Source organism: Hypomesus nipponensis, chromosome 9 (assembly GCF_054491055.1).
Source record: "Hypomesus nipponensis isolate SF chromosome 9, ASM5449105v1, whole genome shotgun sequence".
In the NCBI taxonomy this organism is placed as follows: domain Eukaryota; kingdom Metazoa; phylum Chordata; class Actinopteri; order Osmeriformes; family Osmeridae; genus Hypomesus; species Hypomesus nipponensis.
Genome location: NC_140369.1, coordinates 25,567,327 through 25,594,205, shown reverse-complemented (window position 1 = coordinate 25,594,205; position 26,879 = coordinate 25,567,327). Strand labels below are relative to the sequence as shown.

At 46.7% G+C, this 26,879-nt stretch overlaps 3 protein-coding genes and 1 long non-coding RNA gene across 7 annotated transcripts; 2 read left to right on the top strand and 2 right to left on the bottom strand.

Moving 5' to 3' along the window:
• Positions 1 to 12: 12 nt before the first annotated feature.
• znf76 (zinc finger protein 76) lies at positions 13 to 9,171 on the bottom strand. 3 transcript variants are annotated; one of them, XM_084704459.1, is made up of 13 exons: positions 9,067 to 9,171; positions 7,601 to 7,683; positions 7,378 to 7,461; positions 7,128 to 7,205; positions 6,584 to 6,813; positions 6,204 to 6,443; positions 5,601 to 5,802; positions 3,473 to 3,652; positions 3,136 to 3,339; positions 1,729 to 1,817; positions 1,211 to 1,339; positions 1,003 to 1,107; positions 13 to 739 (listed from the first exon to the last, which is right to left on the bottom strand). In XM_084704459.1, the coding sequence occupies exons 1-13, from the start codon at positions 9,081 to 9,083 to the stop codon at positions 650 to 652; spliced, it is 1,731 nt and encodes a 576-aa protein (XP_084560585.1). In that variant the 5' UTR covers positions 9,084 to 9,171; the 3' UTR covers positions 13 to 649. The 3 variants fall into 3 exon arrangements, with proteins under 3 accessions (XP_084560585.1, XP_084560587.1, XP_084560588.1); XM_084704461.1 differs by having other exon boundaries at positions 6,330 to 6,443; XM_084704462.1 differs by lacking the exon at positions 9,067 to 9,171 and having other exon boundaries at positions 6,330 to 6,443; positions 7,601 to 7,707.
• Positions 9,172 to 9,320: 149 nt separating this feature from the next.
• c9h6orf89 (chromosome 9 C6orf89 homolog) lies at positions 9,321 to 16,358 on the bottom strand. 2 transcript variants are annotated; one of them, XM_084704491.1, is made up of 8 exons: positions 16,219 to 16,358; positions 15,525 to 15,834; positions 15,143 to 15,308; positions 14,455 to 14,603; positions 13,426 to 13,574; positions 12,758 to 12,893; positions 12,533 to 12,656; positions 9,321 to 11,695 (listed from the first exon to the last, which is right to left on the bottom strand). In XM_084704491.1, exons 2-8 carry the CDS (start codon positions 15,711 to 15,713, stop codon positions 11,613 to 11,615), a joined length of 996 nt encoding a protein of 331 aa, XP_084560617.1. In that variant the 5' UTR covers positions 15,714 to 15,834; positions 16,219 to 16,358; the 3' UTR covers positions 9,321 to 11,612. The 2 variants fall into 2 exon arrangements, with proteins under 2 accessions (XP_084560617.1, XP_084560618.1); XM_084704492.1 differs by having other exon boundaries at positions 16,215 to 16,331.
• LOC146273986 (uncharacterized) lies at positions 11,009 to 13,742 on the top strand. The gene is made up of 2 exons (XR_014766548.1): positions 11,009 to 11,101; positions 12,545 to 13,742. It is a non-coding gene; the product is annotated as an uncharacterized LOC146273986 (long non-coding RNA).
• Positions 16,359 to 16,603: 245 nt separating the features above from the next.
• arl8a (ADP-ribosylation factor-like 8A) lies at positions 16,604 to 26,253 on the top strand. The gene is made up of 7 exons (XM_084704521.1): positions 16,604 to 17,090; positions 20,450 to 20,530; positions 20,891 to 20,964; positions 21,183 to 21,276; positions 24,544 to 24,611; positions 25,094 to 25,164; positions 25,303 to 26,253. The coding sequence occupies exons 1-7, from the start codon at positions 16,968 to 16,970 to the stop codon at positions 25,350 to 25,352; spliced, it is 561 nt and encodes a 186-aa protein (XP_084560647.1). The 5' UTR covers positions 16,604 to 16,967; the 3' UTR covers positions 25,353 to 26,253.
• Positions 26,254 to 26,879: the final 626 nt, after the last annotated feature.

Below are 26,879 nucleotides of genomic sequence, written 5' to 3'. Positions count from 1 at the left end.
ACACACGAAAACAAAAGATAAAGCTAGTTTATTGACAAATGTGTGAAGTCATGCATGAACCCCGAACCTGATATGTCACACACGGTTTGGGTTTCTACCCTTGTGCTTGTCCACCTGCTAATCACAGATGCAGACGAACAAGCCTGTAGCTCTTCACGTCAACAGACAGTTTCTTCAGAGAAGACTCGTGTTATTTCCTAGTACCAAGTACTTCTCAGACCAACCCACAATGTCCACCGACTGTTCAGCACCAGTAGAACTTGAAGGGCCTGTGTTCGGTCACACCTGAACTCAAACCCAAACTTAACGTTTCAAAGTCTTAAAGAAGCAAACCGAAGCCCTGCAGCATCCCTGCTGAGCCCTGATAGCCTGAGCTGTGCCCACACAGAGCTGCATCTCCAGGATATTACACCATGGCAAAAGAACAGTCAAAAAGGCCAAATAAATAAAATCCCAGCACTGAGCCCAACCCCCCCCCCCCACCCCCCCCGGTGTCATGATGACCAGCCCTCACGGCCCCTCCCCTCAGGGTGTGATTGGTTGATGGTTGTCTTCCACAGCTTCAGAAGAGGAGTGTTCCAGGGGGGGTCCTGGAGGTCTGGGAGTGAGCCGGGTGCCAAGCCCTCCTCAGAGGGGTGCAGGAGGGGGGTCAGCTGCCCCCCTCAGGGACCAGTCCTCCGTGCTGGATGGCTGCTGTGGCCATGCTGATGGCCTCCTCCAGGGTCTGCTGGTCCTCCAGCTACACACACACACACACACGCAGGCACGCACACACACACACACACACACGCACACACACACACAGAGCGTTATTTGTACGTTTCCGCTCCCCCTTGGCTCCAGCGCTCCCCCAGCCTTAATGCTCTGCGTTCGCCGACTCCCCCAGAACACACTGACAGGTTCACACGGGGTTGTGGCTCCTGAACCGCGTCAGGCGTAAGTGCCTCTGTGTTTCTGTCTGGGATGTTTGGAGGAAGACAAGGCCTCAGAGGGCGGGCCCACCTGGACGGCTATCTGGGTGCCGTTAGCCGTGGCCAGCAGCGCCACCTGCTGGTACAGAGACGCCGTGCCCCCCCGCACCAGGCCGTCCGACGTCACTATGGCAACCTGCCGAGCAACGCAACCACAGATGACATAACAGAACTATCCAAAGTACTCTTGTGGTAATGCGTGTGTGTGTGTGTTGGGGGGAGGGGGGGGTGGCACATACCGGCTGCAGCTCATTCCCTTCCCCGGTAACCATGGTAACGTGTCGCTCCGTCTGCCGTCCCGGCACAGCGATGGTGGTGCCATCCTGGGTCACCATGGTGATGGCGTGCAGATTGTTGGGTGACAGGCCCTGTGGATGGCAAACAGCTGAACCCCTCAGACGACCACGACACTACTTCCTGTGTAACCTTCTCTACTTCCTTAAACACTGTTTGTTTGCTTGTTATGAAATCAGAGAGCTGGTGACATCACAAAACGGCATGTAATATGTCAAACATATATGGTTATATTTTGACGTGTCTCCCTGAACATGTTCGTGTCCCGTCTTCTTCCCTCAGATCTCCAGAGGAGATCTGTAGCTGCTGGAAGGATCCGGAACAGCAGACAGCAGCTGCCTGACCCAGTCAGGCCAGCAGGAGAAACTAGCCACCTCAGATCCTCTACTAGTGACACGCCCCCCAAGAGAGAGAAGACCTCTGCAGCCCAAACACAGCGGGGGGAAACAGGATGTGATCAGACCTGAGGCTCCTCCTCTTCCTCCTGCTGCTCAGCCCCCTCCAGGTAGGAGTCTTGCGGTTGGTCGAGGGCAGTGTCTATCGCCTCCGCGTCTGGCCAATGACAGGACGTTTTAGTGGCATTGTCAACATGCAGGGTAAAGACATTTGTACGTACATATACAGGGCCTAGCAAAAGCCTCTTCAAAACCCTGACCAATTCTTCTACTGACATTTTGTTTGTCATTGACATTTGATTTAACCACATTATCAAACTCAAAATCACTTGAGGAAAGGTGACAGGTTTGATATTGTTTATAGTTTCTAAGAAGACGTGGGCACTGCCACACAGGCCTGGGCTTCAGAGCTCCTGATAGGGTGACCGGTGCACCAGGCCTGGGCTTCAGAGCTCCTGACAGGGTGACCGGTGCACCAGGCCTGGGCTTCAGAGCTCCTGATAGGGTGACCGGTGCACCAGGCCTGGGCTTCAGAGCTCCTGATAGGGTGACCGGTGCACCAGGCCTGGGCTTCAGAGCTCCTGATAGGGTGACCGGTGCACCAGGCCTGGGCTTCAGATCTCCTGATAGGGTGACCGGTGCACCAGGACTGAACTCTCCAGCTCATCTGAAGGGGATTGAGGGTCTCTCTATTACTTCTCTCACAAGTTGTCTTGTTGTTTGAGCTTTCAGGGACAACCTTCATTTGCCTCCAGATTCAGTCTGACTCAGGATGTTTTAACAGTGATGCTTTTATGAAGAGAATGGGGAAGCCACTAGAATGGTCACTGAAGTGACGTGGAGGCCAAGTGTGGGGGGCTGGTGTAACCTGAGAGCTTCCCCAGCACGAGGCTGAATACTTATGTAAAGTTTTTAGTCGTTTCTGTTAACAGGTTGTGTGTGTGTGTGTCGCACATTCAAAAATGTTAGTCAGTTCTGAAACAGCTTGTGCGTTTTAATGTATTTCTGTGTTTGTGCGTGACAACGTGACAACAGAGCACATTGACACGGAGTGACAGCCGGCTATCATCAACCAAAATTAAGGTTAAGAACGTAAAGATGAAGTTTAACTGGTTATATAACGTTGGATAGAACGGTAGACCGGTTACTGTATCAGCTAACAGCAGGCACTGTGCAGTAGGCTAATTAGTGAGCGTTATGTAATTCAATTAACAGGTTGGTTGCACCATAACAATTATTTGCCCACACTCAAATGCTCACAAATATATTTTGAGAAGCACAATTTCAGAAGCATATGAGACCCAAAATGGTTGCAATTTCAAGCCCTGATATGTATCTGTTTTAGTGTGTTTCTGTGTGTGTGTTTTTCTGCGTGTGTTTTTGTGTGAGTGTGTGTTCCTTCCTGTGTGTGTGTCTCTCTCTGTGTGTGTTTCTGAGTGTTTCTCTGTGTGTGTGTGTGTGCGGGCCAGGCCTACCCTCCTGCTCTGCGGCCGTGTCAAAGTCCCCGTGGCTGGTGCGCTTGTGCATGGCCAGCGTGGAGGTCTGCCGGTAGGTCTTCCCACAGTGGCTGCAGCTGTAGGGCTTGCAGTGTGTGTGCACCACGTGGTGCTTGTACAGGCTGGAGTACTCCGTGAAGCGCTTCCCACAGTTGGGGACCGTGCACAGGTACGGCTTCTCACCTGGAGGGGGGGCACGGGAGTTAGTGTGAGTCATTCATCTGTGCTTCTGTTGATGTGTGTGTAGCTGATGGAAGTGTGTGTGTGTGTATGAGTGTGTGTGTGTATGACTGTGTGTGTGGTTCCTCCCCCTCACCTGTGTGGATCCTCATGTGGTTCTTGTAGTTGGTGGCGCTGGCGAAGCCGCGCCCGCAGGAGGGCTGGGGGCACATGTAGGGCCGCTCGCCTGTGTGCGTCCTGATGTGAACCTTACGGATGTTGGAGGTGGTGAACGAGCGGCCACAGCCCTCAAACGGACACTGGAATGGCTTCTCACCTAACAGAGACAGAAAGAGAGGGGGTCTTACTGGTGTGTGTCCTACTGGTGTTACTGGTGTGTCCTACTGTGTTACTGGTGTGTTCTACTGTGTTACTGGTGTGTGTCCTACTGTGTTACTGGTGTGTCCTACTGTGTTACTGGTGTGTCTTACTGGTGTTACTGGTGTGTCCTACTGTGTTACTGGTGTGTGTCCTACTGTGTTACTGGTGTGTCCTACTGTGTTACTGGTGTGTCCTACTGTGTTACTGGTGTGTCCTACTGTGTTACTGGTGTGTCTTACTGGTGTTACAGGTGTGTCCTACTGTGTTACTGGTGTGTGTCCTACTGTGTTACTGGTGTGTCCTACTGTGTTACTGGTGTGTCTTACTGGTGTTACAGGTGTGTCCTACTGTGTTACTGGTGTGTGTCCTACTGGTGTTACTGGTGTGTTCTACTGTGTTACTGGTGTGTCCTACTGTGTTACTGGTGTGTCCTACTGTGTTACTGGTGTGTGTCCTACTGGTGTTACTGGTGTGTTCTACTGTGTTACTGGTGTGTCCTACTGTGTTACTGGTGTGTTCTACTGTGTTACTGGTGTGTCCTACTGTGTTACTGGTGTGTCTTACTGGTGTTACAGGTGTGTCCTACTGTGTTACTGGTGTGTCTTACTGGTGTTACAGGTGTGTCCTACTGTGTTACTGGTGTGTCTTACTGGTGTTACAGGTGTGTCCTACTGTGTTACTGGTGTGTGTCCTACTGTGTTACTGGTGTGTCCTACTGTGTTACTGGTGTGTCTTACTGGTGTTACAGGTGTGTCCTACTGTGTTACTGGTGTGTGTCCTACTGTGTTACTGGTTTGTCCTACTGTGTTACTGGTGTGTGTCCTCCTGTGTTACTGGTGTGTCCTACTGTGTTACTGGTGTGTCTTACTGGTGTTACTGGTGTGACCTGCTGGTGATACTGGTGTGTCTTACTGGTGTTACTGGTGTGTCCTACTGTGTTACTGGTGTGTGTCCTACTGATGTTACTGTTGTGTCCTACTGTGTTACTGGTGTGTTCTACTGTGTTACTGGTGTGTCCTACTGTGTTACTGGTGTGTGTCCTACTGTGTTACTGGTGTGTCCTACTGTGTTACTGGTGTGTCTTACTGGTGTTACAGGTGTGTCCTACTGTGTTACTGGTGTGTCTTACTGGTGTTACAGGTGTGTCCTACTGTGTTACTGGTGTGTGTCCTACTGTGTTACTGGTGTGTCCTACTGTGTTACTGGTGTGTCTTACTGGTGTTACAGGTGTGTCCTACTGTGTTACTGGTGTGTGTCCTACTGTGTTACTGGTTTGTCCTACTGTGTTACTGGTGTGTGTCCTACTGTGTTACTGGTGTGTCCTACTGTGTTACTGGTGTGTCTTACTGGTGTTACTGGTGTGACCTGCTGGTGATACTGGTGTGTCTTACTGGTGTTACTGGTGTGTCCTACTGTGTTACTGGTGTGTGTCCTACTGATGTTACTGTTGTGTCCTACTGGTGTTACTGGTGTGTCCTACTGTGTTACTGGTGTGTGTCCTACTGACCAACTGGTGTTGCTGGTGTCCTACCAGTGTGTGTCCTACTGGTGTTACTGGTGTCCTACCAGTGTGTGTCCTACTGTGTTACTGGTGTCCTACCAGTGTGTCCTACTGGTGTTACTGGTGTCCTACCAGTGTGTGTCCTACTGTGTTACTGGTGTCCTACCAGTGTGTCCTACTGGTGTTACTGGTGTCCTACCAGTGTGTGTCCTACTGGTGTTGCTGGTGTCCTACCAGTGTGTCCTACTGGTGTTACTGGTGTCCTACCAGTGTGTGTCCTACTGTGTTACTGGTGTCCTACCAGTGTGTGTCCTACTGTGTTACTGGTGTCCTACCAGTGTGTGTCCTACTGTGTTACTGGTGTCCTACCAGTGTGTGTCCTACTGTGTTACTGGTGTCCTACCAGTGTGTGTCCGCACGTGTTTCTGCAGGTCTCCGGAGGTCTTGAAGGCCTTGTAGCACATGTCCTCAGGGCACTTGTAGGGCTTCTCCCCAGTGTGTGTGCGCAGGTGGGACTTGAGGCCGTAGCCCGTGGCGAAGGCCTTCCCGCACGACGCCAGCTCACACCTGTACGGGCGCACGCCCGTGTGAGCACGCTCGTGCACCTGGACACATCACACAGCACAGCACTCACTAACACATCACACAGCACAGCACTCACTAACACAGCACAGCACTCACTAACACAGCACAGCACTCACTAACACAGCACAGCACTCACTAACACAGCACAGCACTCACTAACACAGCACAGCACTCACTAACACATCACACAGCACAGCACTCACTAACACAGCACAGCACTCACTAACACAGCACACAGCACAGCACTCACTAACACATCACACAGCACAGCACTCACTAACACAGCACAGCACTCACTAACACAGCACTCACTAACACATCACACAGCACAGCACAGCACTCACTAACACAGCACTCACTAACACATCACACAGCACAGCACTCACTGACACATCACACAGCACACTGTGTGTGTGTGTACTTTGAGGTGGTGTGCGGTGGTGTAGTATGTGTGTGTGTGTACTTTGAGGTGGTGTGCGGTGGTGTAGTATGTGTGTGTGTGTACTTTGAGGTGGTGTGCGGTGGTGTAGTATGTGTGTGTGTGTACTTTGAGGTGGTGTGCGGTGGTGTAGAGGCGTCCACAGCCTTCGTAGTCACAGCGGAAGCTCTTCTCTGCGACCTGCTGGTTTTTAGACGACCCCCACTTCCCTTCAAACACCACCTTTAAAAGGATGAGAGGACAAGCCAAACAACAGGGGATAAGGGAAACATCCCCGCTCGGTTGATGGTGTTGCTATGGATACACAAGACACGTCACATAAACAGAAAGTCATTCATCCAGTGCTCGGCCCATTCCCTCACCTGCACAGTGGTATGATCCAGCAGGCTGTTAGCGCCACACATGGCTTCGCTCACATCGGTCTCAGACCCGTAGCTGTCCAAGGTGCTGACGGCGTCTGGCTTGGCGCCCTCGTCTCCCGCCAGCTCCTCCAGAGCGCCCCCTGGTGGCAGCGCGGCCGACGGGTGGTGGATGTACGCCGTGCTGCCGTCCTCCAGCTGCACCGCCTCCACGCCGCTGGGGTCGTAGCCATCTGCACGGGGTCAGAGGTCAGGAACTGAAGGAGGGGGACGTGTTACTAGACCTAGCACAGTGGACCTAAGGAAGTGTGCAGGATCCGGTTCTTAAGGCCAGCCACTTAAAACCGAGCTGTCATCTTCCAAAATGGTCTGGAAATGCATGACTAGCCAAATGACTGTGTTCAATCTGCTCCAAGATGGTGGGACTACAATGATCTTATCAGGATTCAGCAGGAACACCTATATAACTCCACAGGTTCAAAAGACTACCCCGAACACTGTGTCCAGTACAGTAGAACATGGAGCTTGGGGTGAGGAGGTGGTCTACCTCTGGGGGTGTGATGGATATATGCCATGGTGCCGTCCTCCAGCTGCACCGCCTGGCCATCCTCAAAAGGAAGGGGCTCTGTCAGCACAAACACATCTTTTCATTACACTTTACTCACAAGACATACAAAAACATCTCGCATACTTCAAGCGCAATATATCGTCAGAAAAATGATGAACTGTGATTGAGGGAGTCTGAGGGGTCGGTCCAAATAAGATGTGTGACGATCTCAACGGGTGTGAACTCTGACCTTTGTGCTGCACGGTGACCTGCTGGATGTAGGCTGTGGTGCCGTCCTCCAGCTGAACGGCGTCTCCTTCCACCAGGCTCCCGTCTAGGGAGGGGGAAACGGAGGGGTCACCGGTGTGTGTGTGTGTCTGTGTGTGTGTCTGTGTGTGTCAGCCAGGAGAGCATGGTGTCTGCTCACCTTTGATGGCCTGTTCAAGGGTTAATATGTGTGTGAGACTGCTCACCTTTGATGGCCTGTTCAATGTAAGCAGTGGAGCCGTCACTTAACGCCACCGCCTGCACTCCCAAACTCTCCATCTTCCTGCTGCTGCTCCACCACACACACAAGATACCATTCTATTCATTTCTTTCCACAGCGCCTATGTAACTCAGCAGAATTCTTATTAATTTAGGAGGTTGTAGCTACAGCAGTGTTTATGTTGGGAGGTCGTAGCTACAGCAGTGTTTATGTAATTTGGTGTTAGCTACAGCAGTGTTTATGTTGGGAGGTCGTAGCTACAGCAGTGTTTATGTCAGGTGGTCGTAGCTGCAGCTGACAAGCAATCTGTGACAATCACTGTTATGCATTGGGAGCCTGTTCACAATTCAAGATTATTTTGTTGTGCCGCTAAGATGAAATGTTGGCTAGGGCTTTCACCCATGCAGGCTGCAGCCATAAAAGACAAACATCCCACAATCAAAAGTGCATAAAACATACAGCAAGGTTGCTACAAGAACCTAAGAAAGGCTTGCTGCAACAGAAAAGACCCATGTGGAGTAAAGGAATCAAAGTATCGTGATCATGAAAGACCCATCTCCTAACAGCGACTAAAACTGGATGATGCTAAGAAGTGATTCTGGCTTCAAACTGTATTAGTCAAATATTGATTATGATTGAAATATCTATATTTTATTATTTATCCTGAAAATGCTTATGTGTAGGACATCTGATTATCTTATGGGGCTGAATAGGAGTCGGGGAACTCTTCCCTGGCCAGAGAGTTGATGAGAACAGTAGTTGTTCACTCTTTAGCACAGTTGGCCTACAAAATACACTAGATTCGCAGTTCAATATATAATGAGGCTGTTTGGGGAATATCCTTTAATAATTATTTGTGGCGATCACATTTTTCGGACATAAAGATAGGGATGTGCATCATGGGTCAGTATGGCGAACGCTGGAGTGCTTCCACTGAGCAACTGTCATGGAAGTTGAGCTACCTTCGACTACAGTAGCTAGCCACAGTAGCTAACAGGCTATCTTTACTTTAGCCTGCTAAATCTATGCAATATGCGTTGTCACATCTAAAACAATATTTTTAAACTGTGATCACAGCTTTAAGACTTGTAGTCACTTTACAACAAATGACCTGCCCAAATTACTAATGTTACACATTAGAGGCAGCCCCTTTGGTGCATTACAAGCAGGCTAGCTAACTAGCTAGCTATACTAAGACAACAAGGCCTCTTCACTTCAAACTCGACTGAGCTCGATTTAGCCATTTGGCAGCGCAACCAGTTTAGTCCGTCGGAACCACCATTAATTAATCCCTATCAAAGTATATCTTGAAATGTAATAATGTATCTATATAACTAAAGAACTACTACAATTCCCTGAGCGTTCCCGCTTCTCTCGCCCAAATCCCCCATTTTTCTATCCCATCTCTCCCTCGGATGGTGAAGTTGCAGCAGCGCAAACTGGGATACTCACCGCCAGCAGACCGCCATGCATCAGGGTTCAGACCCACCCGGGAACCTGAATATTCACTTTGGAACACTTGCAGTTTCATCAGAGCCCGTCCACGGATTATTAGACCCTAACCCTTATTAGACATTCTCTGGTTTCATTAAATTTTTCTCTTCAAATGAGTGAATGAGAAAAGGCCCAATTATTTAAATTATCACTTCCATAAACTACTCCATAAACATAAATTACTATAGCTACAAAATCTGCAACGCCAAACATGGGGGTAGAACGTTTTATTTAGAAACATTATCCAAACATTCTGCGCCTGACGAAACTAGTTAAATCAACATCACATTTTATACATCTTCATTGCACGTTTTATACTGTATTAAAAAACTAACAAAATCAATAAGTGACAATAAGTATCTAGATTTTAAAGGATTCGTAAACTTAAGTGGCCCAATCAACAAAAAAATATAGTATCTTAAGTATCTTTTCGTGACTGAAACATTTTACATCCTAGTTTGAAAGATGAAATGTTTAACTTTCTATGCATGTCCCTGTTCTTTGTTTAAGTTGAATGATGCTCAAGGCTAAAATAAACAACAAGTTTGAATTAAAAAAAGAAAGATTGAAAGCAGGTAAAAACCAACTGTAATCGCATTAAGGCTTAGGAAGAAAAGGCAAGTTTGGATCCAAGGCAGACTGTCGGAACCTTCAGTAATCAACTGATACAGAGCAGCCTTGATCCAAACTAATATCTGAGCAGCAAAAATAACATAAAAAAACAACATTCCAAAAGGCCTAATGGTAGACAGAAGACACTGGAACCAACTGTAATGAAGGACTTTTTTGGGGCACGGTCCTTTTTGAGAACACAGGGCCAATCCCAGCACTGAGATCAGCCAACACCAAGAACGCCCTCCATGAAAGTGTCTAACTGAAGAAGCGGGTTCACTTAGCCCAGCGGAACGTAGATGCATCCCCACCAGGGCTCCACCACCCTGGCTCCTCTGCATCCCTGACATCCAGCCTGGCTCCTCTGCATCCCTGACATCCAGCCTGGCTCCTCTGCATCCCTGACATCCAGCCTGGCTCCTCTGCATCCCTGACATCCAGCCTGGCTCCTGAACGTGTCCAGGGTTACAACCACATCTGGTGCACTCCCATCCACTTGACTCTCACAACAGATAATAAAAAGCAGTATTGAAAAACAAAAGCCCCTTGTCAAAATCCAGCCTAAACTGTCAATATTTGGATTATAATGAGACATTGCCTAAAAAGTTCTGCAATAATGTCTGTGTAAAGGTGACGGTATGGTAGTTCATGTTATAACCTGAAAATGAGTAAAATGGTAACTTAAGATAAGTGTTAAGACTGCTTTAACAACCCATAAGTGGTGTGTGAAAGAGAAAGAAAATGGCTGACCCATTCAAAGGACTTGACAATGTGTGACATCTTGAAATACCGTGCAACATATTCAACAAGGGCAATCAATCAGTTAACCAATACAAGATAAAGTGCTTTCACTGTGGAAGGGACAAGATTCAGAAAATCACCCAAAAAGTATTTGAAAAAAAAACGAAAAACGAAAAAACAAAAACTCATGCAAATGTGGATGGCAGCCACCTATGCTAAATACATACACTGCTTGTAAATAATTACACCTTAGTGAACTGAACATTTTACAAATAATAAAAATGATTTGCCAATGTCAGAATGATCACAATCATGCATGTCACACATCCCTCACTGTGAAAAAAAAATAAAAAATGTCCGTTTCAGGAGAATACAAAAACATGAACAAATGCAAACATTCTATTTTGGAACGTCCCCGGTAATTCTATTCGATTCCACCTCAATATGACACCTTGAACTGACAAAAGGTCTAACATTCTGACAGGCAGGACGATTTGTCTGAAAGCTTTTCCCCCTCCCAGCAGCTCCCCTCCTGTGAGGCCGGACAGGTTACCGCCTCCAAGTACCACTGAGAAACCACACCTGCTACTTTGGATCTGCAAAGGACCAGCCAGCAGCCAGAATCTGGGGCCTTCGTTTGGTATGATGACGCAGTTAGTGAATGGCTTCAGTGTAGTGATGGAGCACATGGAGTGGAAGTCGTGATGAGTGTCGTGGATGTTGCTGGGGAGAACGTTGGAGAAGACACTGGTGTAGAAAGGAGGAATTTAACGAACTTGTTAGGGCTAACTCGGTATAGAGGGGTTGTTGGCGTTCTGCAAGCAGCCTTTATTAGGAGAGCGTTGATCCAGCGAGCGTGAGCGCTGGCTCGTGTTCTGAGTGAGAGCGCAGGTTCTGCATCCAGGCCCCAGCAGGGCCAGACGAACCCTGGACGGGTCGGCCAAAGCTCCAATCAGCCCGTGTCTCCAGGGCAAGTCGTTCATATCAGATCCAATCAGCCTGTGTCTCCAGGGCAGGTCGTTCATATCAGATGCCACTGAGAGAGCTGTGGGCTTCTGGAAAGAAGGAAGGGATTCTGAGGACAGGTTCTGTCTCCCTCTTTTCCCTCTCTTCTTCTGTGGTTGTCAGGGGCGAGGGCGTCCCCTCCTCCCTCAGAAGGCGGAGCCGTCGCAGACAATGTTTTGGCCTCTCCCGGGGAACAGCTCCATCTGCCAGTAGCGGGGGTCGGCATACACTGGAGAGGGACAAGGTCAAGAGTGAAGAGCAGAAATATGGACATTAATATGCTTTACTGTGTTGACTTGACAGAAACAAATGTACCTGTAAACCTAAGAGGTAAACAGCCATGAAGAGAACTGACAGTAGGCATATAGTATGTGGCAGGTCAGTGATGACTGAGGCAGGTCAGTGATGACTGAGGCAGGTCAGAGATGACTGAGGCAGGTCAGTGATAACTGATATGAAATATGTGGGAGGGGTGGGGGGGTGAGTTTGTGTGTTCACTGTAACTATTCACCCTTTGCAGTTGTTATACCAAATCAGCTCATAAATGGCAGCTGGCTGCATGCGCTCGAATTACAAGATCGCTAAGAAGAAGCCGTACATTCACAGCCATCTGAATGTACATTTACATTTAGCAGACGCTCTTATCCAGAGCGACTTACAGTAAGTACAGGGACATTCCCCCCCCGAGGCAAGTAGGGTGAAGTGCCTTGCCCAAGGACACAATCGATCTTGCAACCTTCAGATTACTAGCCCGATTCCCTCACCGTTTAGCCACCTGACACTATGTAGAAGCTCTATGTAGAAGCTCCCTGATCCAGACCTGTGCCCCTTCACAGAGGGGCATGAGCTCACGTCACGCTGAGCAGGAAGCATCACACACACTCACAACCTCTGAGGGCTACTGGCGGATCCACAGCTACTGTCTTTGTGATAGGGCGTGTATCTGTGAGGCAGTGAGATTGTGATATTCAGTGTGCATGTGTTGGCTTGCATGGTCCCAGTATTTCTGAGTGAGTGTGTCTTAGTTCAAGCCCCAGTCACAGTACGGGTGGGTGTGTGTTCTCACCCATGTCTCCAGGGCCCAGCCAGAGGTTGAACGAGCTGCAGTGTTTCTGACAGCGATGCACGGGCAGCACTCTGACAGTGGGCAAGCCTTCTCCTACCACCAGCCAGCCAAGAACTCTGACTCCCTGCAGGACACACACACACACAACTGTCACACACAACTGTCACACAGCACTGTCACACACCTGTCACACACCTGTCACACACACACACGCTCCAAACTCACCCTGCTCTGAGAATTAGCACTGTGAGTGACCAGGCATCGCTGCAGTGTAGTTCCAGCACTGTCCAGAAGGGGGCAGAGTTCTGCCTTGGGAAAGAGCCACCTCAACACCTTCTCCCTGGCTCCAGAATGAAACCTCCTGACAGGGGCAAGGACAGGAATGAACAAGACACTTCCTGTCAAACTACATACTGAATATGCCTTAACAAGGAGCCCAGCTCAAACCCCACAGTTTTCATGAACACAACCTTCTCATACAGCTGAGCCCTACTGAACACTGCTGGCCGGTCCTAAGCTGTACCAGAGCAGGGTGAAGTTGGCCGGGCCCTAAGCTGTACCAGAGCAGGGTGAAGTTGGCCGGGCCATAAGCTGTACCAGAGCAGGGTGAAGTTGGCCGGGCCCCAAGCTGTACCAGAGCAGGGTGAAGTTGGCCGGGCCCTAAGCTGTACCAGAGCAGGGTGAAGTTGGCCGGGCCCTAAGCTGTACCAGAGCAGGGTGAAGTTGGCCGGGCCCTAAGCTGTACCAGAGCAGGGTGAAGTTGGCCGGGCCCTAAGCTGTACCAGAGCAGGGTGAAGTTGGCCGGGCCCTAAGCTGTACCAGAGCAGGGTGAAGTTGGCCGGGCCCCAAGCTGTACCAGAGCAGGGTGAAGTTGGCCGGGCCCTAAGCTGTACCAGAGCAGGGTGAAGTTGGCCGGGCCCTGGGGGAACCCTTGGTCCTGCGGCAGCAGGCTGTCCTCCTCCAGCAGGATGGACATGGAGCTGGAGTGGGCTGAGTACAGCTCCTCCAACTGCTGCCTCTGCACCAGCAGAGTCTCTCCTCCCTGCAACACACACACATACAGACACACACACACGTACACACACTTAAGTTAACAGATCTTACACACACAAGCATAAGGCACAAATCAAAAAGCTGTTCACAAAAGATGAATGAAGAATAAACTCAACATGTTATTATAATAAAATGATTTACTACTACTAAACCAAAAGTCCTTCTCATCCAATATATTGATGTATTCACTTAGTAGACACTTTCCAGTGTTTCCCCAATGTTGATTTTGTCGTGGTGGCCCGCCACGGCTAAATTTCTGCCGCCACGGTATCAGAAATAGGGCTGTACAAGATTTTAGGCCGTCTATCAGCAGTGATTGTTAGAGTGCATGTCGGAGAATAGCAAGAACACGCGCTTCACAGCGCAGTTGAGATTGCGTGTGTGCGTCTTTGAGAACTGTAAGTCGTATAGCTTGTGTTTTCAGTTCATTAAAGCCTGTTATTGTATTAGTCAGTTATTGCAAATTTAAGTTAACTGGTGATTTTCGTTGTTTGTATTCTCCCCCTGCTAGCATAATTGCATGCCTGTTGATTTCGATAGCGATTGCTGCCCTTGCTCACGTTTGTATTTTAGGTGCATTATCATGCTGAAGTAGTTTTAATTTAATAGTGGGTATATTGTTATTATTTTCTAAAGAATGCTTAGCCTATCAAGATCAAATGAAGCCGACAGTGAACATGCTTTCGAGTACCTTGATCGATAGGCTAGACCTACCATTGTGATATTTTCCAAAATATAAATTAACATCAAAACCCGGCCGTAAATGCACGAGCAGAAAAGAAGCTCGACCCTCATCACGTAGCGTCTACACTAAACCGCTTCAAACAGGGCGCCAGGTCAGCTTGGCCTTCTCTCCGGTGGTTGGTCACCTTGAGCAGGACGGGCTGGGGCCCGCGGCGCAGGGCTCCCGACTCTCTCAGGGTGTCTGGGACCTCCAGCACCGAGGTCACCTCCGCACAGCCTGAACAGTTCACCAGGCCCTGCCTCACGGCCCCCGCACTCCACCACTCATGGAACCCTGTGAACACACACACACACGTACACACAGACAGGTACACACACACGCATGTACAAACACACACACGGGTATACACACACACAAACAGGTACACACACACAGGTACACACACACACACACACACAGGTACACACACACACACACACACAGGTACACACACACACACACAGACAGGTACACACACATGCACACACACGGACACATACACGATTGACATCATGAGTAACAGAGTGCCACTGGGTCATAGACCAGGTTGTCCAAGGTCCTGGTTGGTAGCAGTCACTTGGAGGGGATATGGTTCAGTAGTTACACAACTCAACGCAGAAACAGGCAGAAAGAGGAAACACCAGTAATGCATGCAGGATTTGTCCTCTGACACTTAACCGGAAAACAAAACGTTGCTCCACAACACAGCTGGCATAGAGTATGTGAACTTACAGCAGGGCTAACATTTCTTCAAAAACATGTACTGTACATGTTTCCTTTAGCTTGGTTAAAGTGCAGTGAACCTTGAACCTACAGTCTACAGTGTGATGTACCTTGCAGGTTGTACTTCTTGGCGATGGGCAGAGCCAGCAGGCGAACGTGACTGAGGGGGGAGGACCAGTTGTGGCCCCCCATGTTGATTAGCCCCAGCTGGGGGGGGCTCTGTGGGTAGGAGAAGGCCAGGACCACCCCCACAACCAGGACCACCACCACCACAAACTAGGACGACACCACAAGTTTGTCTTCCATATATTGTAAAAGGTCAACATGATAGATTTTATGTCTAGTATACGGTAAATTGCCTTATCGTGGGAACTGCATAAACACATGAATAATTATGAATAAAGGTGTGTGGCTCGTTATATGTAAATGACAGCTTACCATTGACGGCTTGTGTGTGTGTATTTTAAGGAACTAATCGTATCATTGTCTTACCTTAACAGTGGCTCTTAGGATGGGAAACTGGGGTGGGTCTCTCCTGGGTTCGTTCGTTTCCAGGACTTGCTTGATAAACTTCTCAATCTCACTCTCCGACATGCCGTACCGATAACCCGACTGGCGCAGGATATCAATACTTTCTGACAATTTGTCATAAATGCACGGCTCACTGAGTGTAGTCCCCATGGCCAGCTGTGTTACTTCTCAAAACGTTCTGGCAAGTCAAGTTAGACTCGCTGGGTTGTTTCAAAGGTCTTGGGTCGACGTGGAGCAAGACGAAGCGGCAAGAGAAAACATTGTGCATCCCCTGTTGAAACAAAAAATGGGAGGCTATTGGTATTCCAAAAACACAGCATTGAGTAACTAAACGTAACCATAGGCTGAACTTGTATTTCAAGTTCAATGAATAGCCTAATAGCGAGCTAGCTTGATGTTCACACAAACCCAGCTAGATACTTTTAAACCTTTTATTTGGTCAATCAGTCTTATCTAGACAATAATAATTACATTATTTAGAAGTCGAATCACTTTGTTTGTCGCCTGCCTGGTACGCTTTTTCGGCTTATGCTGGCAGCTTTTGCTCGCCGCTAACTAGCTAATAGCTGACAATGAGTTTAGATCCGTGTTTTATAACACGTGTCCAACAAGCAAAATACGCAAAGGTAACATAACAATGTCAACACGCACTTACTTAGCGATGCAGTGTTCATTTAATTTTCATGGTATTTTTCATTTTGCTTGCGCCGAACTGGCTATCCCATCTGCTTGCTGTTGTGAAATATGACGATGTCAAATCACTTCCCTATCTGTCAGTTTCGCGTTTGACACTGATGATAGCCAACTCGGCCATCACACCTTGCTTTCAGTAGGCCTATATAAAAGTTACAAAACGTGTACGTTCATGCATTATTATTATGTATTGTGTTTATTCTGTCGTTTTTTCTGCAACATTTTAGTTTTAAGTTTCTGGCGTTGAGAAAAATATTTTGACGAATCTGCAGCGTTAAACAGCAGAATGCAATATCTTGTGACCACACAGTTATCTGCCAGCAGGCGGACCCATTTGGAGCAAATCCACAGTGCGGTACGGTCTACCTTCCAGCAGGGATCGCCATACAGCGAATGAACCCCTCAACTTGCTGTAGCTCCGTCAATGCGCCCCTCTCCACGCATTGTTTCGAATCAGCTGTGCATGGATCTATCGTAACCCCACCCAATGAGGAAGGGCAAACCTAACCAATTTTATACAGACAGTAAGGAAATATTGCCGGGAGCGTTTAGCATTTGTTAACGACAACATACGTAACATAGTCTTACACATTTTGATTGTCCAAGATTGGAACGGAAAGTCTACATCTTCACATTCCTCTCTCCTATTCGCCGAGGCGGTGAAGAGTCAGCTGATATTTTGCTACGAGTCCACCTAGGCGCTATCTCAAGATGATTGCCTTGTTTAACAAGCTTTTGGACTGGTTTAAAGCGCTGTTTTGGAAGGAGGAGATGGAATTAACACTGGTCGGTTTGCAGTATTCGGGGAAGACCACCTTCGTCAACGTTATAGCGGTAATTTCAGTGTTTTAGATTGTATGGGTGCATCGATTTATGACTGACTGGACTATGTGGCGATCCCGTGATTGAGCTCCGATCGTAAGGGAAGCATTTTTCTAAACGAAAACGAGTATGTAGCACTAGCTCCCTGTCGATAAAGCTGAAACTATTTTATCACCCCAAAATATTTTTCTATATGTAATTAGGAATAAATGGCTGTTTAATGACACAGTAGTGTACTAACTACCGAGACACCACATGATGCGCGTATGATGACGACATAGTGATGCTGTCGGGAAACGAGACGGTCAACCTTGAACAGCCCAGTTTTCAGATTTTAAGCTACCGCACACAACCGAGATCGCTTTCCAAACACATCTAGAAAGTGCATTACCTTGTTTGGGGGTTAGTAAAAACACACACACAAAAAAAAACGATATGGAAATGGAGAAAGACCACGCGACCTGACTGGATAGAAGTAGGCTACATGACGGTTTGTCACGGCCCTTGTGTAGTTGCAGTTATTGAACTGGAATAAAGCCATACCCTTTTAGACAGTGTACTCTCTGTCACCCGAGTTGGCATAGTAGGACGTAGTGATCGTGTGTAGTTTCGTCAGTTTTTACAGTCGGTGACATGTGGTGATAGATAGGTAACATTGTGTACTGTACACTGATATATGCATGAGAGAGGTACAGGGACAGAAAGTTTGCCTGTGAGTCTGTCTGTCTGTCTGTCTGTCTGTCTGTCTGTCTGTCTGTCTGTCTCTGTCTGTCTGTCTGTCTGTCTGTCTGTCTGTCTGCCTGTCTGTAATGATAGAGTTATAGAGATACAGATGTGCACATAGCTGGGGACTCTATTCTGCAAGCACACATAAAACCAAGATGGAACAGGAGAAGGTCGTCTATGTCTAGTCACACGTTTTAGAGCACACATAAATTTACCTTGGTCCTTGTCTCAGTCTACTCCAAACAACACCTGGACAAAGAGAACACCTTTGGATTATATTACTCGGCTGGTGGATGGAGTTAGCAAGTCAGTCAAAAGATTTGATAGATGTTGGTAAATATCTGAAACTCTTAACTTTGCTCATTGAGTTTTGTGCTGTCTAATACAGTTGATAGTTAAGCTAACAATCCTAACTGAACATTGTCTGTCACAAATTAGATTTACTATAAGCACTGAGATAAATGTGAGAGTAGAAATGGACATAACTCAAATGTATAAATCCTGTAAAGGATAGTCAGCCTTCCAAAAACAGCAAAGGGGGCACATGCTTAACTCTTAGTTAACTTAATTGCAGAGATACTTTGACTGGTCGAAATACAAAGTTGCCCCTTAATATCTCAACATTTCATCTCCACATGGTATAGAGTGAAATAGTATTTCCCAGCTATAAGCTACATTAATATACAGAGTAAGGTCCAAAAGACTGAAACCACATTTAACATAATGGGGGATTTGAAGACAGAGAGAGAGAGCCAAGTGTGAGGAGAGGTCCAGACCCTCCTGTATATGTAGACATGGTCACACACATGTTGCATCATCCACTGGCAGTCTGAAAGACAACTGGGCCTCGAGCAGCACAGCCAGACAGATCGTAGCAGGTCCACTCTCTTCTGCTCTCCTCTCCCTCTGACCAAGCCCAGGTGGTTTAAAGTCTGGACTTGTGATGTCATGTCCGAGGGGCCCAGCATTAGAGTGCACTGGGCAGTAATCCCTCTCACCCACGGGATGGGAGATGCCTTCATTGGGGTGGGTGAGTCATCCTTGTCATTGTCCTATCTGGACTCTTATTTTGAAGGTCTGTGTGTGCGTCTCATTCTTGTCATCACATTCCTAAAGAGTTACAGGAAAGTGTCCTTAAACTGTCTGGCTTCATGACTAAGAGCCTGGAGGCAGATGGCTTGTTTGAATGCAGTTTGGCAAAGGGGAATAGAGGTGTATTTGGCAGTGTCTAAACTGTTCCAGTCGTGTGATTTATTATTACTGAAGATGTCTGTTTGTCTTTGTCAGTGTGATGATGAGTCAGGTATGTGCTTGCACATTGTCCTTTTATGTTTTAATCTATATCAAAATAACCTGAACTATCTTAAAAGAACCCCCTGAGTATATGGAGGAAGTCCAGCACTGCGAGTTCATATCATTTCACAGGTCCAGAGGGGATTACAGCCATAGCTATCTACTCAAGCACTTCCATCCAGTAGCTTTCCAGCTCTTAGTTTTACTATTGTACAATCCACGAGGTTCAAAGAGGTTTCCCATCAAAGTGCCTGTCACTATTGACAGTTTTTTTTGTAATCAATTTTTCTTAGGTATCCAAGCAAGCCATCTCTCTCCCTTTCAGTATTGAACTGTGAGAGTCTTTGCATCGCAGGTTCATCTGTCATAAAATTCCTAGCAGAGTCCTGATTAAATATCGTTACAGGATGGTCAAAACCCACGTAATGCATTTGTCTTGTCGAAAGCTGCAATTCTTCAAATGGAAGTAAGGCAGCAGTTGGAGAAGAAAGCTAATCCACCTGTGTGCAGTGACAAAGTGGTGTGAATATGTCAACAACACAAACTGGCCTTTTGCTGCTGCACTTGACTTCCTGGTTGGTATGGATTGAGAAAGCGATTGAAAGTGTGTCAGGTGACTGATGAATGAACCTGTTTTCTAATGACAGTAATAGCTTGAGGAACGGTGCTAGGAGATGGATGGCTTCATAGCTTCATTTAATGACAAAGCCAATTATACAACACAATTTATTCCCAGTGAAAATTCACTGTCTCTCTTCCTCTTTTTGCTGTAGTGTGTGGCCTACAGCTTAGTGGGACATGGTCAGACATAGTGGCATGTTGTTGTCCAGGAAATGCTGCTTTTTGATCTCCTTCATCCTTCTCATGCTCAGGAGCTTACCAACTGTAAACGCTCGACCTGGTTTTAGGGTCATTGTAAGCAAGCAGTATGTTTGGGTCACGTGCATCTTGGTTGGGGTGGATTATTATTTTCACACATTAACATAGCAACCACGGTTCATCATCAGTACTGTCTCACTATTGACAAAAACTTTATTGTTTTTAATCTCTCTGTTTCTCCACCTCTTCTAACCCTCCTTTTGATGCACTGTATCTCTCTCTGCTCCCCTTCCTCTGTCCCTCCCCTCCTCCATTCTCTAACACTTGCCTCATCTCCATATTTTGTCCACACCTTTCTCCCTTAACTGTTTCTCTCTCTCCCTAACCCATCTTTATTGCTCTCCCACTTTCTCTTTCCTTCTCACTGTAATTTCCTCTCTCAATCTCTATCCCCTCTCACCCCTATCTCCTCTCCGTCTCTCTCTTTCTCCATCCCCCTCTCTCCTCTCCGTCTCTCTCTCCCCCTCCCCCAGTCGGGACAGTTCAGCGAGGACATGATCCCCACAGTGGGCTTCAACATGAGGAAGATCACCAAAGGCAACGTCACCATTAAGGTGAGTGCTGGTGCCGGGACGAGGGAGGGTGTGGTTTCCACCCGTGGTCCTCGTCAGTGACGGGCAGCCAGCCCTGCTCATGGTTTCCGTGGGGATGCAAACCTGTGGTCTCTGTCCTCGATGGAACGGCCTTTAATGTTTATCTGTCTGCTGTGGGATTTGAGGAATCATTTGAGGAATCATTTGAGGAATCATTTGAGGAATCATTTGAGGAATCATTTGAGGAATCATTTGAGGAATCATTTGAGGAAAAAGCAAGAGGTATGTGTACATGGGTTCCCATGTGTGTGTGTTTTCCATTTGTGCAGGACTATAAGTGTGTCTAGATGTGTGTGTTGTATGTGTGTTGTATTTCTGCAGCTCTGGGATATCGGAGGCCAGCCTCGATTCCGTAGCATGTGGGAGAGGTACTGTCGAGGAGTCAGTGCAATAGTGTAAGTACACATACACAAATACACACACAAATACACACACACACACACTTCTGTGACCACTAACCATACATCTTATCCACAAAATGATGTACTTTTACATTTAGTCATTTAGCAGACGCTCTTATCCAGAGCGATAGATGTATAACCCGGGTACTATTTATTCACTGTTCACTTCTTCCCAGTTTTGATGTTCGCTCTCTTCTCTCTGCCCTGCTCAGCTACATGGTGGACGCAGCAGATCAGGAGAAGATCGAAGCCTCCAAGAATGAGCTGCACAACCTCCTAGACAAGCCCCAGCTCCAGGGCATCCCGGTGAGTGGACTCTAATATTGACTTAACAAGACACACATGCTCCATGTTGACTGTTGTGATGAAATGATTGTACTGTATTTTCAGTATTGGCAAAGTTGCTGTGGCTGTGTGGATAGAGTCCCCTTTGGTGTGTCAGTTGAATCGTTTTAGACTTTAGACTAATGTTATATGCTTTAGTTATATGCTGCTGGTCAGGAGGCCATGTAGCATACAAGACACCAGCTAGCAACCATGTAGCATACAAGACACCAGCTAGCAACCATGTAGCATACAAGACACCAGCGAGCCACTGTGTAGCATACAAGACACCAGCTAGCAACCATGTATCATACAAGACACCAGCTAGCCACTGTGTAGCATACAAAACACCAGCTATCCACCCTGTTGCATGCAAGACACCAGCTAGCAGCCATGTAGCATATAAGACACCAGCGAGCCATTGTGTAGCATGCAAGACACCAGTTAGCCACTGTGTAGCATGCCACCAGTTAGCCACTGTGTAGCATGCAAGACACCAGCTAGCCACTGTGTAGCATGCAAGACACCAGCTAGCCACCCTGTAGCATGCAAGACACCAGCTAGCCACCCTGTTGCATGCAAGACACCAGCTTGCAGCCATGTAGCATATAAGACACCAGCGAGCCACTGTGTAGCATGCAAGACACCAGCTAGCGGCAATGACAGTCTGCTGCTGTTGCCTCTCCTAGCTGTCACAGAGGCTCGTTCTAACATGAAGATGATCCACGCTGTGACAGCGCTGTGACAGCTGTCTTGTCCTTACACACACACAGACTCTTCAGCACCGACATGAATAATGAACGTGTGTCTGAGTGATGACCGTAGAACTGGGGTTCTGTTTTATTGACGGGAAGAGAGAAAAGAAGAAAGGGGGGGGGGGGTTAAGGGGGTAGAAAAAGAGTGTAGGGTATGATGACAAAAGGAAAAAACGCAGGAAAACTCTGAGGGAAAGGAATTAATAGGGGAGGAGGAAGGAGAAGGAAGGAATGAACAGGGGAGGAATTAATGGGGGAGGAGGATGGAGATGGGGAGGAATAAATGGGATAGGAGGAAGGAGAGTTGCAAAGACTGCAAATGTGCAAGCCCCTCCAAGTGGAGGAAGGAAGGGAGGGAGGGGGAGAGATGTATCGACAGGGGAAACCATTTGAAGGACACACTAGTGAAATCTATACAGGATGGATTGCTTACCAAGGGAGAGGGAGGCGCAGGTGGGAGGAAGGGGGGGTTGAAGACGTTTTGATCACCTGCTGATACCTCGACATGAGTGGGAAGCAGCACCATAATGTCAGGTTGACTCATGGTGCTGTCAGATGTGTTCTCCAGAAGCATTTGTTCAGTGCCTTTATGTATATTGAAAGCAAATTGGACACTGAAAACAAGGTCTATGAGGTCAAAGAGAAAGAGCAAACTCACTAAATTAAACAGTATTCAGATCCATAAATCATGAAACATCTAGGAATTACAGTATTTATGCATGCATAGTCCCCCCCCCCCCCCATTTTAAAGTACAGTAATTGGGCCAAGTAATATAATATGAAGTGAAATTGACATATTTGATTTGGATTCATTCAAGTTGGATATGCTTCGCAAGCAATACTTCAACTCTGACCCAACAGATCACCCAACTCCTGTGGAATACTTAGTTGATTAAGAATGACCAAAGCATCAACCTATCACAACCACGGCTGGGTTGAATGGTGGGTAGGCTGTAGAAGTAGGCAGTTGTGTTTGGGGGAGAACGGTCCATGTAACTGCCCTGTCCTGTCCAACAACAGGTGGATTTGGGATTAGTGAGGTTGGTAGCCTTTTGAAACCAAACCAAGATGGATGAACAGGGTTCGGCCATTCTCCCCTACACTCATCTACTCTCATTAGCCTGGTTTGGTAACTCTAATAGATGAGAAACCCGTTAGCGCAGGCATGCAGAGAGAGCTGCAGTTCCAGCTCTCTGGAGTTACATTAAACCGCATTAAACGGCATGTTCCCCCCAGAATATTTATTTTTTTATGAAAGAAATTAGGGGGGGTAATGAAACTTTGGGGGGGGCTCCAGCTAGATACGCCCTTGCTCTGCAAAGTTCATATTTTGAATGTGTCCTCTTTATAAGCCAACGGAGTGCAGTGCTGCAATTTAAGATGTTTGGATGAGCATTTCGACATTTCCCTAAAATAATTTGCAGACAGTTGGGCTTGCTGTCTTCGCTCTGGACTCAGCCATCTTGATTTGACTAAGCTGCACTAAGCTAGCTCTCGCAAGCCAAAAGTATATGGATAAAGCGAGCTGAAAACTATCATAAGACATGAACTATACACTTTCAGTATAGATGTTCCATACATTAGTTTACTGATGTCAAATCTGCCTACACATTGCAAATGTGTTACAACATTATAATCACCAGCTGCATCACGGACATGGGCACTATTCTTGACGCATGGGTATAGCGATCCACAATCAGGTTTACGACAGGAACAATGTTAGTACAAATTTTGTCTCCTTGGTCAATTGTCGTGTCTTATTTTTGCGAATGCAATATAGAAAATACAAGTGTATTTCACAGCATTGCATAGCACAAATGAAAAAATACAAACGTTAATTTAAACATAGCAAACATCCCAATGGCAGAACTGTACATGCAAGAGCTGTATGGTGATTTTGACCTCATGACAACTGGCTCAACCATTGTGCATGTAATGACTTCTGTTATGAACTAAGTTTGTGGTGGTAAGAAAATGTAACAGAGAACCAATATAATACAATTTGATCAACATAACATAAGCAATTGATAACGTGGGAAACAGCAGACAAATAAAGGCTAAGATAAAGATAATTTGCATGAATGTACTAGAGCTTTGGCAATTTGTTTAAAATAATGAGAAATGGCCTTTATGATGTGCATAAGTGACTACAATAGCTGATCAGAGAAATATAGGTACCAAAGGCACTGAGAAGAACTGTCCTCACCAGCTGCATCACAGGCACTGCACTATCTATCTATAATTCTAGAAATCTGTGTCACCAACTGCATCACTGTGCACTAGTTTACATAATTAAGGCTTATTTGGTAGAATAAGTAGCTTAATTCCAGACAAAATAGGATGACAGAATTCACATAAAATATGACAGATGATCAAATGGAATTAAATGTTAAATTGAGTATGCAGGTGATGCTGCGATGGAGTGGTTTCATAGCACCAGAACACCATGTTTGGTTTCCTAACATGGTTCCTGATGGGTGCTTGTGTCTCTCAGGTGCTGGTGTTGGGGAACAAGAGAGACATTCCAGGTGCCTTGGATGAGAAGGAGCTTATCGAGAGGATGTAAGCACACAGTCTTCTGAGGTTTTCACAATGAAAAGCATGTCTGGAACATCAACATGTGAACTATCAAATTACTCACTTCCTATTTTTGGGTGGCATATTTTGAGCAGAGATTACATGGAATGACTTATCGACTTTAACTTAGTTTTGATGTAAACCAATCCATGGCCTTGCTGATGTTGTTTTAATGTCCAAAACCACACCAGTTAGCATTTTTATTATTATTTTGTTTCCTAAAAAACTAAAAGTCTCATACATTTTTTGTATTTGATGTTAAGGAGTTGTTTCTGCTTGTATATCAAATAGTATTTATTCTGAAGTTACTGTGATTATCTACTGTGATAGATAATTATCTACTGTGATTTAGTGTTTATCTACTCACTCTACCCTCACTTCCCCCTCTCTCTCTACCCCCACCTCCATTTGTCTCTCCTTCTCTCTCTCCATCTGTCTCTACTTCCTGCCCTGGTTGCTCCTCACAGGAATTTGTCAGCCATTCAGGACAGAGAGATCTGCTGTTACTCTATCTCCTGCAAGGAAAAAGACAACATTGGTAAATATCTGTCTGGCTACACAGAACAGAATTACAAATCTTGTCATACTTACATACTACTACTTAAATACCAACGCTACTTACATTTTTGCAAACAACAGTATCATTTAAATAGAATAATTCTGTGTGTCCCCCCAGATATCACACTACAGTGGCTGATCCAGCATTCTAGAACCAGGAGGACATGAGGCCTGAATCCCCCTCCTTCTCCTCTCTCTCCTTCCCTTCTCCTCCTCCTTCTCCTCTCTCTCCTTCCCTTCTCCTCCTCCTCCTCCTCTCTCTCCTTCCCTCCTCCTCTCTCTCCTTCCCTTCTCCTCCTCTCTCTCCTTCCCTCCTCTCCCTCTCTCTCCTTCCCTCCTCCTCCTCCTCTCTCTCCTTCCCTTCTCCTCCAACTCCTCCTCTCTCTCCATCCCTCCTCCTCTATCCCTCCCTTCCTCCCACGGCCACCCCCCCCCCCCAAGACAAATGGTGTCCTCCCCTCCTTTACCTTCTCTCACCCCTCCCTGTCCTCTATTTCTCTCCTTCCTGCATTTCATCCTCCTCCCTCTGAACATTCCTCTCCTCTACTCCCCCCCCCATGTCCCCCACAGCTCCTATGCCAGTTTGTATTTACCTCTGTGGTTTTGGATGGGTGGAAGAAGTCATATACAGTTTGGCTGACAGCCATGAAGTTAGTCCCTATCTGTTCAAACAGAAGGAGGAGGAGCCAGTGGACCCCCCCCCCCCCTTCTTATCCTCTGCCCCCCAGCAATGGATTCCATTCTTGTAAAGATTGTGAGATAATATGATTTGCACTGTTTGAATTGTTTTTGTTTTATATCTACGCTTTTTTTTACGCCATGTACTTAAAGACTGGATAAAGCTGGCTTCTGACAGCGATCCAGACTCCTCTTCATTCTCCTGGGTCCTGCTGTAACACGGCAGGCGCTGGTACTGATACAAGCAGGATCAGCTTGACTGCTGGTGGGGGCCTAATGTGTGTTCAAACGCTGACATTTTCAAACTTCTGTGTCGACTTAGAACACCAATATTTGTCACTTTATTTAAATGAGAGCAATGTAATAAAAGTTGACACATTGTAAAACTACATTTTGCTGGGCAGACATGTATTACAGAACTATTCCTCTCACGTTTATTAGGAACTAAACAACCAACACATGATTCATGATTCATTAAAAGCAAAGGTTTCCTCTCACAAGCTCCTTTTTACAACAACAAATCTAGTCAGTTATTAAGACTGAAGGATTTTCTAAGGATCCATTAATGTTCTATTAAAAAGCTAAATGTATGCTGTATTGTTGTATTTGAACCAGACAATGCAATATAAAAATCCTACTGAAAACATACAGAACAGATGTAATGAAAAGCACACAATGTATGCCATTTGAATGCACCCTGGTCTTGTTTGTGTATTTGCTTTTCTTTGCATTTGAATTAGATGTATTAATTTGAGTCATAACAACGTCGTTATAACATTATGTCCACCCACTTATCCACACACAGTGACCAAAGGTTACAGGTAGGATCATCAAAGAACAGTTCGCAGCATAAACAGGTGTTTGTCGTCACGGTTACGTCGTCCTCGTTATAAAGTCAGGCAGGGAATTTAACAGTGGCTTCGAGCGCCTTCGAGCGCTGGGCAGTATGTGGAGATTCAGTTGACTCCCCTGGTGCCGGACGAGTGGACTGCACAAACACCCTCTCCGAAAACAGCA